The sequence below is a fragment of the Pelodiscus sinensis genome, chromosome 3 (genome assembly GCF_049634645.1).
Source record: "Pelodiscus sinensis isolate JC-2024 chromosome 3, ASM4963464v1, whole genome shotgun sequence".
Taxonomy (NCBI): domain Eukaryota; kingdom Metazoa; phylum Chordata; order Testudines; family Trionychidae; genus Pelodiscus; species Pelodiscus sinensis.
Window position 1 is genome coordinate 95,615,118 of NC_134713.1, and position 13,596 is coordinate 95,628,713.

The following is a 13,596-nucleotide window of genomic DNA, read 5'->3' on the forward strand; positions in this document are numbered from 1 at the left end:
CTGCTGACTCGGTTAGATATCTTTCTGCTGGCTCCAGAGCACTTGACACTACAATGTCTAGGGCAGTGTTTCTCAACTTTTTTTTTTTTTATAAAGTACCCCTTTAAAAAAAATTATCAGTAGCCTCAGTATATACAGTTTTCAGACACACAATTTTTTTCTACCATTGCAACACATTTGTTTAAACAACTTAATAGTAGCAGGACGGGCGATGAAATTTTTGGGCGTAAAAAGTACAAAAATAATAGAGCGCTGTAAAACTTAAAACAAAAATTCACTTTTCTCCAAATTTCAGTTATGTTGATGTACCCCTCTGACTTCTCTCACGTACCCCTAAGGCTACTTGTACCACTGGTTGAGAAACACTGGTCTAGGGTACCTTGATAACTAATTCAAAGCAGACTTAGGACTTAGTCATGGGTGCTGGAACTAGGGCTGCAGCACCTTCTGGCTTGAAGTGGTTTCTGTTATACACTGGGGCTGCGTCTAGACTGGCATGATTTTGCGCAAATACTTTTAACGGAAAAGTTTTTCCGTTAAAAGTATTTGCGCAAGAGAGCATCTACACTGGCATGGATGCTTTTGCGCAAAAGCACGTATTTTACGCAAAAGAATCCGTGCCAGTATAGACGCTCTCTTGCGCAAGAGAGCTCCGATGGCCATTTTAGCCATCAGGCTTTCTTGCACAAAAAATTAACGTTGCTGTCTACACTGGCCTTCTTGTGCAAGAATACTTGCACAAGAGGGCTTATCCCTGAGTGGGAGCATCAGAGTATTTGCGCAAGAAGCACTGATTTTGTACAGTACAAGGTCAGTGTTCTTGCGCAAATACTCATGGCCAGTGTAGACAGGCGGCAAGATCTTGCCAGTGTAGACACAGCCAGGGTTTATAGTTTGGTTCCAGCTCCTCTGGTCTTAGGTGTTATCCCCATTGTGAATCTGGCCCAAGTTCATACAGAGTACATGTGACAGAGTAAGGACATGAATGCCAGACTATCTTATCTCAGGCTTTTTTCCTGATTACTGAACCAATTGTTCATCTCTGAAAAATAACTTGTAAGGACAGATTTTGAATGCTGTAATTTCTAAAATGGTTTGTGTAAAATGTGGCATTAGGGAAATGCATGATGGTATAAAGTTTGTAATGGGTTTAGTTTAGAGGAGCTGCATAACTCACTTCCAGGAATGCAGCAGTTCTGAATACAGGTTGAGAGAGAGAATGGGACAATGAGCAGTAAATATGATGGGTGTAATCCTTCAGTCCTTAGCTGGGGTGTGATCTTTCAGTCCTTAGCTGCTGACAGAGAGTTTGGGGTACACAGCTGCAAGAGGTGGCCTTGCTTGCTGCTTTCTGCATCAAATTGTAAAACAATTGGCTGCAGTAAGTGAAGTATTTCTGGATTTTCATTAAAATTCTTTGAGGAAACAAAACATACTGGCTTGGATATTAGTAGTTACTTGGAGTGAAAGCTGACTGATGGAGTATGAATGAAGGTTAATGAAACAGCAATAAATCAAGATGGGGGCAGGCATAAAATGGGCTGCTGCAGTGATCCTGTCTTAATTTTGTTTAATATCTTGATCAAAGATCTAGAAGAGGGGACAGAAATGTGTGATAGTTAAATTTCCAAATAATTGCAAATTCAGAGGTTGTGTTAAGACAAAAGGCCTCCATGGTTAGATGTATAGATCCTTATTGTCCCTCTGCTTTCTCAGACAATTTTGGTTTTTGTGTTCCCCGCTCCCCCCAGATGCCTGATCAATGGGGAGTGTGAGGTGAGAACAGGAACACAAACATGTCCAGTCCTTAATGAGAGGACTCATTAAGGTTGGGAGTTCCTGAGCCAGTTGCATTTTGTGTATTTGTGGGGTGGAGAACACTTGCAGGCTATGACACCAGTATGAAATGGTATACAGTTATTCAGAAAGAGGTAATGGTGCAAAGGACCAAGTGGGTGATAGTGGAAAGTAAATTACATGAGATCTGTAGAAAAAATGTAGTGTGGCCGTAATAATAAACCAATGTAGTTTTATTAGATTACCTGTATAGAGGCATCATGAAGATATAGAGGCACAAATCAAGAATCTAATGATCTCCTGCCAAATGCTATTGCTAAGATGATATCAAGAATGCTGCATTTATTCCTGGGCACTTCCTAGTAATGGAAGGATGTTGACAAATTGATAGCAATTTCCCCATCAAGCAATAAGAACGGCAGAAGAGGATGATATGAAAAAAGATAACTTGCCCCAAAGCTGATAACTTGCCCCAAAGCTGATTTCGTCACGTGTAATCATGAAGAGGGCTTAGAAGTCTGGCTGCTTAGAGCTTGGTGCAGGATCACTGCCTTTTCACAGTCTGGCTGGCTGTTTCAGGAGGGTCAGCTCAGCTCCACCTGTGATGCAGGAGCTATTCTCCTGCTTATCCTGACTTGGTGGATAGATTCCAATTGTTGGACAGCTGGAAAAGGAAGGCTAACAGAGAGAGGGAGTTTTGTTGGGGGGGCATCTAGAAGATTGAGAGCACCCTCTTTTTAAGCTGGGTCTGGTAATAGGTGGCAGGAAGGAGGTAGCGCCTGTGACGGGCCTTGAAATAGGAGTTAGAATCTGAGAGAGGTAGCCTTGGGATTCCATGTTTAGCTAAGGAATGAGGTAAGATAAGAGGGATGACCAATTAAGCCTGAGGGAGATAGAAGTGGTATATGTTCATGGTTTTAGTTGGAATTAGGTGGGGGAGGCCTGGAAGCTGCTTGCTTGAAAAAAGGATGAACTTCAAGGGGCTGGCGAATGTGGGAAGGTAGAGACATTGTGATGTTCTCTGAGACAAGGTGCACAATGATGACAGAGCCCAGAAGTTGGGGCTGAAGACCTAACACAAGATCACTGCAGAATAAACCGGTAGGACTTCTGTTACCCCTGGAAACAAGGTGAGATTAACCTATAGGCTAGTAAGGCTACAGTCTTAGGCCCTCTTGTTGTCAGGCAAGGGATATGTGCATGGCCAGGACCAGGTGAAGGGGAGTGAGTTTGTTCCTGATGCCCTGCTGGAGTGCTCCTGCAACCAAGAAAGATAAAGCAGCTCCCTCCTGTCTGCATCTCCCCATGCTGCAGGAACACACTGCTGACCGGACACTAAAAAGCCGGTTACCCCAAGAACCTGTGCCAGCTGTGGGTGAAAACTGAATGGGCATGGACCCCTCCCCAGAACCCCCACCCTGATTTCTCCAGAGCTCTGCTTAGCTGACAGAATGGAAAGAGGCTCCCTTTGTCCTTCTCCTCTGCTGAGGCTGGCAGACAGCTCTGAATGCTGCCTCCTGGGTCTGAGTGCCCATCACCACCATCATCTGTGCACTGGTTCCCATTTTTGGGCAATTGCTGAGTTCCTGTGGAGGGGTAGGTCAGGGCAAAGGGGTGGTAAGGGGAAGACACAGTACCAGAGCAGTAGGGTAGGAAGCTGGCACAGAACCTGCAGATGTGATCCAACTCCAGGCAGACCTATATATAAGGAAGGAATTTCCATAAATTTGCAGGAATAACGAAACATTTAAAAGTACAGTATCTTCCATCAAGGAGCTTCACATGTATGATGCACTGTGTTCAATGCTGCATTGTACTAAAAATCCAAGACATCCAATTTTTTTCTTTGTATTTTTTTGTAATGGGATGCACAGAGGCAACCTAGAGCTTTCCTTATGCTTCGCCAAGTTCCACAGGCTAACACATCTTTTTAAGGGGTTGCAAAAGTACGGGAGGAAGCTCAACACAGAATGATGTTCTTCCTCCCTTCTCCCTCAAGGATTTTAAATCCACTTCTTAGCAGGCTAAGACAGACTGATAAAAAGACTGGCTGAATAGGCTAAAGGCAGGTTCTATCCATTTTCTGGTTTTCTGGCAGTTCACAAAAGTACCTCACATTTGATTTCTTTTGAATTTCATTCCAACTGAAAATAAAGCTAAATAAACCTGAGGTAAGTCCTCATTTTTCTGCCACAACCCAAACTAACTTTCCCAATTGGAAAATGTTGGGTCAGCAAAGAATGAGTGTGATTTGAGAAGAGAATTTGAACAACCTCCAATTCCTGTTGACAGTTACACCTGTGTAGTTTTATTGACGTCAAGGAGAACAGCTTTTCCCACAAGAATAAATTATGGTCTCCTCTGGGTTTTTTTTTAATGTCTGATATAAGCAGAATCTTAGTCAGTGTCTTTGAGTAAATTCTGAGCATGTTAAGGGGGGAAAAGATCATAAAAGCTCTTTTAAGATGCTGATTTTCAATGAAGTCTTTTTGTTTGGGGGGGGAGGGAAGGCGGGGTAGAGAGCACAACAGGGAATAGCTCTGTTTTGTCAATTCCTGGTCATTCAAAAGCTGAAAGGCTTTAGATTAAGTTTGTTTAATGTTTGTACAGTGATTTTGAACAGATAACATTGTAGAGAAGTGGGCAACTATCTAAAGATCTGTACCATTTCTAGCTGATTTTCTTAGAGAAAGCATAAAACAAACCAATGCAACTCATCGGGGGGAGAGGCTGGTGTACTCAGAACTCATGTTTAAAAATTTGATGTCAAAATTGCTGATCTCACATTCTAGAATAGATAATACTTAGTTCTCCCATTAGTGCAGGGGACCAGACTAGATGATCTCTTGAGGTCACTTCCCAACCTATGATTCTATTCTAGGATTCTAATTGTGGAGGATCTTGGTGATAGAATGGTCTGATGTGAATTACTGCAGATGAACTATGCCAAGTGAGTGTCTCTCCACCAATAATCTTTGGGTTCAATGTGAAAACAGTAATTCATTGTCCTCAGCCAGCCAACCTTTCTGAGCAAGACATTCTAAAACACGATGCCACCCAATGTAACTTTTCCATGGATGCTTCTGCTACTTCAGTGGTTTCCTTTTACATAATAAAAGCTGCTGCCTCCCAGACTGCAGTCAGTGAAAAAAGACATGTGGAGTAGAATCCATAGCTTGGGGAAAGCAACCGTAGGGGTTGGCTTTGCACTGTGCCATGTGGAGAGCTAAGAGTAGAGGGGCAAAGTTGAAAGAGGTGAACAGGATGGGGAATGTTGCAGTGTTCACCCTCTTACAGATGAGCACTCTACTATCTAGGAAGAAGGAGGCCTAAGAGGACAGCATCATGTGTCTCATCCTACTTCTTACTTAGAAGCATGCTTGAAGAATTGAGTATATTCAGAATAGAATAAACTTAATTTTACATAAATAATATGCAAATATATGTAGATATGTTTGATTACTTCCCTCCTATTAGCCTTAACCCCCCCCCCCCACCTTAATCCAGTCCTGTCTGAATGAAGAGGGACTATGAGGGTATGTCTACACTGTGGCGCTATTTCGGGATACTTCCGGTATCCCAAAATAGCTATTCCATGTCTTTGAAACAAGCCCGTTATTTGAAATATAACAGGCTCGCTATTCTGACATCCCCGTAAACCTCTGCATAGACAATGCCAAATTACGAAATAAGCTATTTCAAAATTAACTTGAAATATGTTCTACAATTTGCGTAGCTCAAATTGTGTAGCTTATTTCGAGCTAAGGGTGCAGTGTAGATGAACCCTAAGAGACCTGGCTGGAGGACCGAGTTATGAGAAGAAGTAGCCACAGCAGCACTGGGTTGGTGTTTGGCACTGGGCTCCATGTGATGAGAGCCTGCGACTGCATCTTGAGCCATGAAGGGATCTGCTGATTGGGAAGTCATGCTCCTACAGTGCCAAAAAGATAGAAATGAGAAAACTAGTTGCATGTGGCAAACCAAACAACAATATCCTTCAACAGACAACATCCTACAAATAACAGAACACTGTCCTATGTAGGTTTGTTTTCTGTTTGTTTGTCTGTTTTCTAAAAGTACTTTTGTCCTAATGTCTAAGAGAAAATGGAATATTCTGTGATTTTGTTTAATTTCACAGGGTTTTTTTCAACATTGAGTGTTTGCAGCCCTAACATAATAGTTGGCTACTGCATGAGAAGATGAAAATGAATCTGTCTCTCTTGCTTTTCTATCTGGTGTGTATTTAACAAAACCAAAACCAAAACAAAACAAAAAACAGCCTAGATTTTTTATTATTCAAGTGGTGAGAAACACAAAGTAACCAAATTACATAAACAGTACTCTATAAATGTTAATATTCTTTCTGTTTCAATAGTCCCAAGATGGAGAATTTAATAAAGGGAAGGTCACTAGTATTTTAAAATTACTAACTCGCTTATACTTCCTTAACGGAAGGAAAATTCAGGCTAAGTTACACTATAGCCAACCTTAAGCCTATGTCTCCACTACCACAGAAAATCAACCAGGTTCACCATTCCAGCTATGTGAATAACTGCGGGTAAATAGTGATGAATAATGTAGCTGGAGTCAGCATACCTCCAGTCAAGTTACAATAGGATCTACACATGGGGGTCAATGGGAAAAAAATCTCCCATCCACTTATCTTACTTTTCTCCTCGGGGGCATCTGAGAGGGGATATAGTACAGAGATCAACTGCAAAATGATCTGCAGTTGATTTGATGGGTCTTCACTAGACCCACAAAATCAACAGCTGGTGGATCGATCTCAGAGCTGGCTGTAATGTAGATGTAGCCTGAAGAGTTTGAAAATCATGAGTCTGAATCCAAAATTTCCTGAGACGTCTAAAAGGTGAAGAAATTGTGGGTCGTGGTCTGCTTTCTGGCTTTTGCACACTCCTTTGCCACCTTCAAAGTGTACGTAACAATTGCAAGTTGACAATTCAAACTTAAATGCATATAAAATGTATATGAGTGCATAAATCTTACTCTCCTGGATTCCACTCTTCTCTGGCTCTCCTCACTCCTTGGCTTCTCATTGCCAACTCAGCCACTCCAATTCCTCCCTTCTAAACAATGGCAGCTGCCTCCTAGCTCTAACCTGCAGGTGAGGATTCTCTCTCCTATTAACTCCTCCTTCTGGTAATGGAGTGCTTTTAGAGGGAGAAGGGGAGTTAGTGGAAGCTGCTGTTGTGTTCAGTAGAAGGGCTGGGTTCCCGCTGCTGCACTTACCTGCACTGGGGTTTTGCCCCACTTAGTGTGCACAGCAGTATTTCAGTGTTTCCAACAGTGACTATCACTCTCATCAGAAAGGGGAATAGCAAATGTTCTTCATTTGATTGATCAGAAATCAGTCCAAAATTGACATTCATGGTAATGTATTAACACTACCAGTGTCATGAAAAAAGGCCAACTATGAGACCTTACCAGTCCCTGGAGCACTGATCTAAGGGATTTGGTGGAAGCTCCAGGGTTTGCATTCTTTAAAACAAGGAAAATATCATGGTATTAAAAGTCCTGCATTGGCAGGGGGATAGAGTACATCTGCTACTTTCTGTATAAAAAGGTTGGATAGAGCTTTGAAGTGAATTCTCTGGGAGATCAAGCTGTAGCCTTCCATAGCATGCAGGATAAGGTAAAACTGTGATCAGTAGGCTCACATCTTGAGGTAGCTAAATTCCTAACAGCTGCTAGAAATGTGTATCTAAGACTTTTCTCTAGCTTTTCTCTGGTATTCAAACTTAGTGGTTAATGGTTTAGTAGATGATGCACTTCTTCAATCTTTGATGGAAAGCTTAATTGCTTGAGAAGCTATATCCTGAATAAGCCCATAGCTTAGCCAGATGGGGTGGAAAATTACAGTTTCTCTTGTACAAAAGAAATCTGGTTTTTCAATGAGATGAGAGTAATTAAAGCAGCATCATATTTCTTGCCAAGAAGTTGCAGGCAAATATCAACTGAAGGTATCACTTCTGATTCTTTGACTAAATCCTGGTTATAACGAGAAGAGACTCCACTGCGGACTTGTGGTGAACCATCAGGATTTCCCTAAAATAACAACTTGATACCATCTGTTTGAGTCACTTACTTGTTTTCTGGTAGTTTGCTCTACCAGAACATTAATGAACTTCTAGGCAAAGGTTAAGTTGTTATTTTGGAATAACTGTCATTATTCAGAAATAACAGTCCATGTCTACCCAGCAAGCAATTATTTCTACGTAATGTCAAAATAATGTCGAGAGGACTTCTTACTCCGACTCCTGTAACCCTCATTTTATGAGGAGTAAGGGAAGTTGAAGGAAGAATGCTCTTTCTTGGACTTCTTGCTGTGTAGAAAGCACCAAAAGCTGAAATAAGCTATTTTGAATTAAGCTACACAATTGACATAGCTCAAGTTGCATAGCTTATTTCAGGTTTAGCCCTGCTGTGTAGACATGCCCAAAGAGAATGGAAGCTCCTCCAATTGATTTGTGAAATGTGACCACCATAGCCACTCCGTATACTTGTGTTAGGTATTAGAGGCTGTATTTGGTGACAGTTATAGCTTGACATTTCTAAGCAGCACAATGAGCTAATTATGGTCATACTGAATATAGATTCAAGTTCTGTGTGTCTCAGCATGTAAGAGAGCACTGAAAAATGGTAATTTGTGTCTGAGTTTCTTTTTCCCCATTCTCCTTAGTACTTATCTGCCACGTAGATTCCCTAATCTAGAAGTTCAACAACATAGCTTTAATTGTTATTGCTGCTGTTTTAAAAGTTAATCAAGCTTATTGCTCAGCAAAGCAATTGTGAACTAGCTAGTGCATAGTGTAGGGCAAGTGATGATTGTCCAAGAAAGATCACTTTCACGTTCCTGACCAGGACTCTGGAATAACTGAAGTAGACAGTGGAATCCAATCCAAGTTTCACACAAGACCTTCTGCTTGCTGGGTCAAGAGTGCTGAGAGAGTCATGTAGACCTACAGCATGATCAGATGGGAATAATAAAGCTGCTAATCAATAACTGCACTGCACAGATTCTTCCTTTTCTCTATTAGAGGCTCCCAGTCTATTGTGAACTGTATTGTGACACAAAGTGATCTTCAAGTCAACTCTGATTCTTCCTGTCTTAGGATAACTCCTAGGATAGAGGAGCTATTGATTTCTTTCCATCTCCCTGAGGGTCCCCACATGAAGAAGTTAGGAGTATGGTTGTCCCTGTGTTAAATATTGTAACTGTTTTATTTCAATGCCCAGTAACCTTCCATATTTCAGAGGTGGGTTAATGTAGAGGTGATGAGGAATGTTGGCTTTACCTATTTTAATTCATTCTAATAAACTTTAAACTACAAAAATTTTAAATGTTTTTTTTTCAGTGGCAATACAAAGCTAGTAAAGAATGGAGTATAGACTATCTTGTACATAATAAGATACAAAGTGTTGTGTAGTAGTGTCAGTGTTTCAGGACATTTTTGAGCATTAGTTCTCTTGAGAAGCTGTCTTGGATAAATAACCTTCTCAAGTCTAGTAAAACTGCTCATGAAGATCTCTCTTGGGAAGTTCTATTGGCACAAGTTTCTCTCTACGTTGGCCAATCCGAAAAATTGAGCTCTTTGCATACCTCCTGAAAGAGAAGAAACATTTAGCATTCAATCAAATGGCAAAAATTTATTTTCCCTTTCTAAATATGTCTAACCCTTTGGCCAGTTCACTGACACAGAAATAAGCTGTAATTGCAGATGGTCACATAATGAACAATCAGTTCCTAGTAATACATTCAACTACTGTTGCAAGGATTTGTTGAAAAGTTATTCAATAAATAATGTTTGACCAGCTTATATACAAAATACTAATTACTGAGTAATGTAAGGAACAAAGACTGCCAAAATGCATTGACACATAATATCTAAAGCTTAATTTTTGTCTAAGTATTTTAGCTATTTTGCTGTTTATTCAGTACCCTAAGACCGATATGGTCCCATGAATGGCAGTAGCCTGTTACCCCATGTCTCCATTAGGTGGCACTTTTTGCTTAACTTTTTACCTTTTATATTGGAATTAGATAGGCAAAGGAAACATACTTTGCTATGCCATGTGAAACAAACACTTGCATGTTGCTAGCTTTCATCTTTGTAGTAATTATCTTTTTGAAGTTTGTTCAATGATACAGGAGAAAGGTGAGAGCAAAGGAGACTGAGTCCTTAAATCTTACAAAATAATGCGGACTAAATTAGCTATTGCCACTCAAGAGAGGGATTTTTGAGTCATTGTGGATAATTTTCTGAAAACATCCACTCAATGTGCAGGAGCAATCAAAAAAGGAAACCAAATGTTAGGAATAATTAAAAAAGGATTAGCGAGTAAGACAGAGAATATCTTACTGCCTCTGTATAAATCCATGGTATCTCTCTACTCTTGCCTCTGTATAAATCCATCTTGAATGCTGTGTACAGATGTGGCTGCCTCATCTCAAAAAAGATATTTTACCACTGGAAAAAGTTCAGAAAAGGGCGACAAAAATTATTAGGGGTTTGGAACAGTTGCCATATGAAGAGAGATTAAAGACTGGGATTCTTCATTTTAGAAAAGAGGAGACTAAGGGAGGATATTCCTGCTGCTGGGGGGTTGACCTCATAGGGGGTGGCTCTGGTGTGTTTGAAGGGGAGGAGGGAATGAGAGGGGGGCACCTCCCAAAGGCTCAGGCACCCCCTCTCTCATTCTCTGTTTTGTGTGCTTGTTTGTCTCCTTATACAGGTTGTGAGGGCCATCACCTCCATCCTGCTGTGGAGGGTCATCCGCCTGGGAGACCTGGACCCCATCATGGCTGGATTTGATGCCCTGGGGTTCCCAAACTGTGGGGGAGTGACTGACGGGACCCACATCCCGATGCGTGCACTTCAGGATAGAGCAGCCCAGTACATCAACTGCAACTTTTTTATGGTGCTGCAGGCCCTGGTTGACCACCATGGACAATTCATGGACATTTTTGTCGGGTGGTCGGGCAGGGCACGATGCCTAGATTTTTCGGAACTCCAGCCTCTATGGGAAGCTGGAGGCAGGAACATTCTTCCCTAGCTGGGACTTTGCAGTTGAGGACATGCAGATGCCATCGTGCATCATGGGGGATGCAGCCTACCCACTGATTGTGTGTCTAATGAAGCCTTATACCGGCCACCTGGACTCCAGCAAGGAGCAATTTAATGTCCACCTGAACTGGGACAGGATTCAGGTGGAGTGTGCCTTTGTCTGCCTCCTGACCTGCCTGGACGTGGGGGAGCACAACATTCCCGAGGTGGTGTTGGCATGTTGTGTCCTCCACAACATTGTAGAGAGGAAGGGGGTAGAGCCATTGGGCAGCTGCGGACAGCTGCCATCCGCCAGGCCCATCAGGTCGGGGTGCACATCTGGGAGGCCCTGATGAAGAATTTCTTTCAAGGACCACAGTAACTCTTCCCAGAGCCTCCCCATAGGGGCCTCTGGCTTGCTGCCCTATCCCTTCCCCACCACAACCCCTCCCTTCACCTCTTCCCTGACCTCTCAATAAAGACAACAGTTTCGTTTTGACCAAAACAAACTTTGTATTTGTCTTTAACAAAAAAAAAGGGGGAGACAGAGGAGGGCTCATAACCTGGAGGGGGAGGGGAGATTGGAGTGGTGTGGGGGGCAGCTGGATGTGCCACCTCAGGTATGGGGATCTCATAGGACTTGGGATTGGGTGGGTCCTGGGACCACAGGGGGGTGGCTAGCGGGAAGGGGGAGGGGAGAGAAGGAGGGCCTGGAGCAGGGTCAGGGATGATAGGGGGAAGGGGCATGGGCATTGCTTGGGGGGTCAGGGGAAGGGGGAATAGGCATAGCAGGGAGGGCAGGAGGGTGGTAGGCAGGAGTAGTGACAGCAGGCAGGTGTGCCATCATTTCCCTCGTGATAGCACACATGCTATCGCACCGCTGCATGAGCTGGTCTCATGCGCGGTTCCGTCACTCTGAGTCTTCCCGGATCTTCTCTGCCAGGATCTGCTGCATGTCGTGCAGGACACTAACATGCTGCCGTATCAGGTCTTCATGGACCCTGGCACGCTTTTGGGTCCCCCCCATTCTGGCGGCTGGCTCGGTTGGTATGGCTCGCCCTTCAGTCCCGAATGGTCTGGCTACGGAGAACACGAAGAGGGAGAGGCAGTCAGTCATCCATGCAGACACTGTCGCTGAGTCCATGTCCTCCTCTGGGAGCAGTGACCAACAGTCCTCGGGCCAGAGGAGGGGTATGTCCCAGGAGCAAGGCCTTGCCTCACAGGGGCCCCAAGGTGCCCAGAGGACCATGCTGCCCACTTCCTCCCACCCCGGCCCATGGACAAGCAGGCAAGGAAAGTGTCCGGCCACAGTAGGATCCCCCCATGGGTGGCAGAGGAGCTGGGAGCAGCCTGGCCCTCCCTGGGGCCCACACACACACCTGTGTCTCACAGCACTGCCCGCGGGAGCGGGTGCTGCCTTGCACGTGCAGGCGTGCCCGTGTGCTGTGTGCGGCACTCCTTGGTGTGTCTGGGGTCATGCCTGCGTCCTTGTGCCTAGCCTGCTTCCAGTCGTGGCAGATGGTGGGAGGGTGTCCCACCCCCTTCTGGGGCCACATGTGTGTGTGGCCTCCCCTGAGCTTGGAAACCTCGCATGCTCAGGGGCTGCCTGCTGAGTCTACGTGGCGCACACTAACATTGCACGTGGTTCCACATGCACGGACTGCAGCAGAATGTGCAGCCCGAGCAAGCTGAGTGATGCTTGCACCCCTCCCTCTCTGCACCCGCCTCCCCTGCCCTGTGTGTGTGACAAACAGAGAGCACTCACCTGAAGATCCTTCCCCAGTGTCAGAGGAGGCCTGGGAGACATCCAGGCTCTCAGGAACTGGCTCCAAGGAGAGCTTGACAGTGGCTGTGTCATCCGCCTCCTGCTGTCTCTGGTTCTCCTCTGCCGTGACCTCCAGCTGGGCGATGACGGGCATGTTGAGGCCAGAGTCCACGACAGGTGGTGTAATGGCTTCCCCACACCCCAGGATTTGGTGCAGCTCCTGGTAGTAGGGGCAGGTGTGGGGTCCCTGCCCTGCTGCGCGAGCTGCATTCTCTGGCCTTCATGTATCCCTGGCGGAGCTCTTTGACCTTACTCTGGACCTGTTCCAAGGTCCAGGGGGGTGGGTGTCCGTGCTCCGCCAGGGACTTGGCCATCTGGACATAAATGTTCGCATTCCAGTGCTTGGAGCGGAGACCCTGGAATGTCTCCTCCTTGCCCCACAGCTGGAGGAGGGACAGGATCTCTGCTCCGCCATGGGTGAACAGGCCTGTGGCAGGGACAGCCGCGTTGTGAGGTGCTGTTCCTAGGGCTGGCTTCCTGCCACAAGGCTTGTCCAGGGTGACTGCAGCTTTAAGAGGAGCCACGAGACAGGAACTATAGAGTTGTGATTACTTTGGAAGGAGTGGCCACTAGAGCACCTGTCTTATTTCCTGGAGGGCTCTTCTTTCAAAAGAAAACCCTCTTTCCCTTGCAGAAGGCTTCTTCCTTGCAGAAAGAGGTTTACCAATGTAAGAAAAAACCCTCTGTTCTTTTGATTTTTCTTTCGAAAGAACGCGATTGCAGTGTGGACGTAATTCAAGTTTTGTCGGAAAAATGGCCATTTTTCTGGAAAAAACTCTGTAGTGTAGACATACCCAAATTCTGAAGCATCTGATGTCCTTCCCAACATTCAAGGACAGATTCACTAGAGCATGCTGCCTCTTTTGTTCTGTTGCAAAGCAACTGGGTTGTGCCAGGAAACCTGACTTC

The 13,596-nt window shown here is 44.5% G+C and overlaps 1 protein-coding gene across 3 annotated transcripts in view; it reads right to left on the reverse strand.

Annotated features, from left to right (window-relative positions):
• Positions 1-6,068: 6,068 nt before the first annotated feature.
• Positions 6,069-13,596, reverse strand: part of SLC2A12 (solute carrier family 2 member 12) — a 41,650-nt gene continuing 34,122 nt past the window's right edge. For all 3 annotated transcript variants that reach the window (XM_006136269.3, XM_006136268.3, XM_025178059.2), the window contains one exon: positions 6,069-9,421. In XM_006136269.3, the coding sequence (XP_006136331.1) occupies positions 9,322-9,421 (100 nt within the window). In that variant the 3' untranslated portion in view covers positions 6,069-9,321. The remainder of the gene's footprint in view (positions 9,422-13,596) is intronic.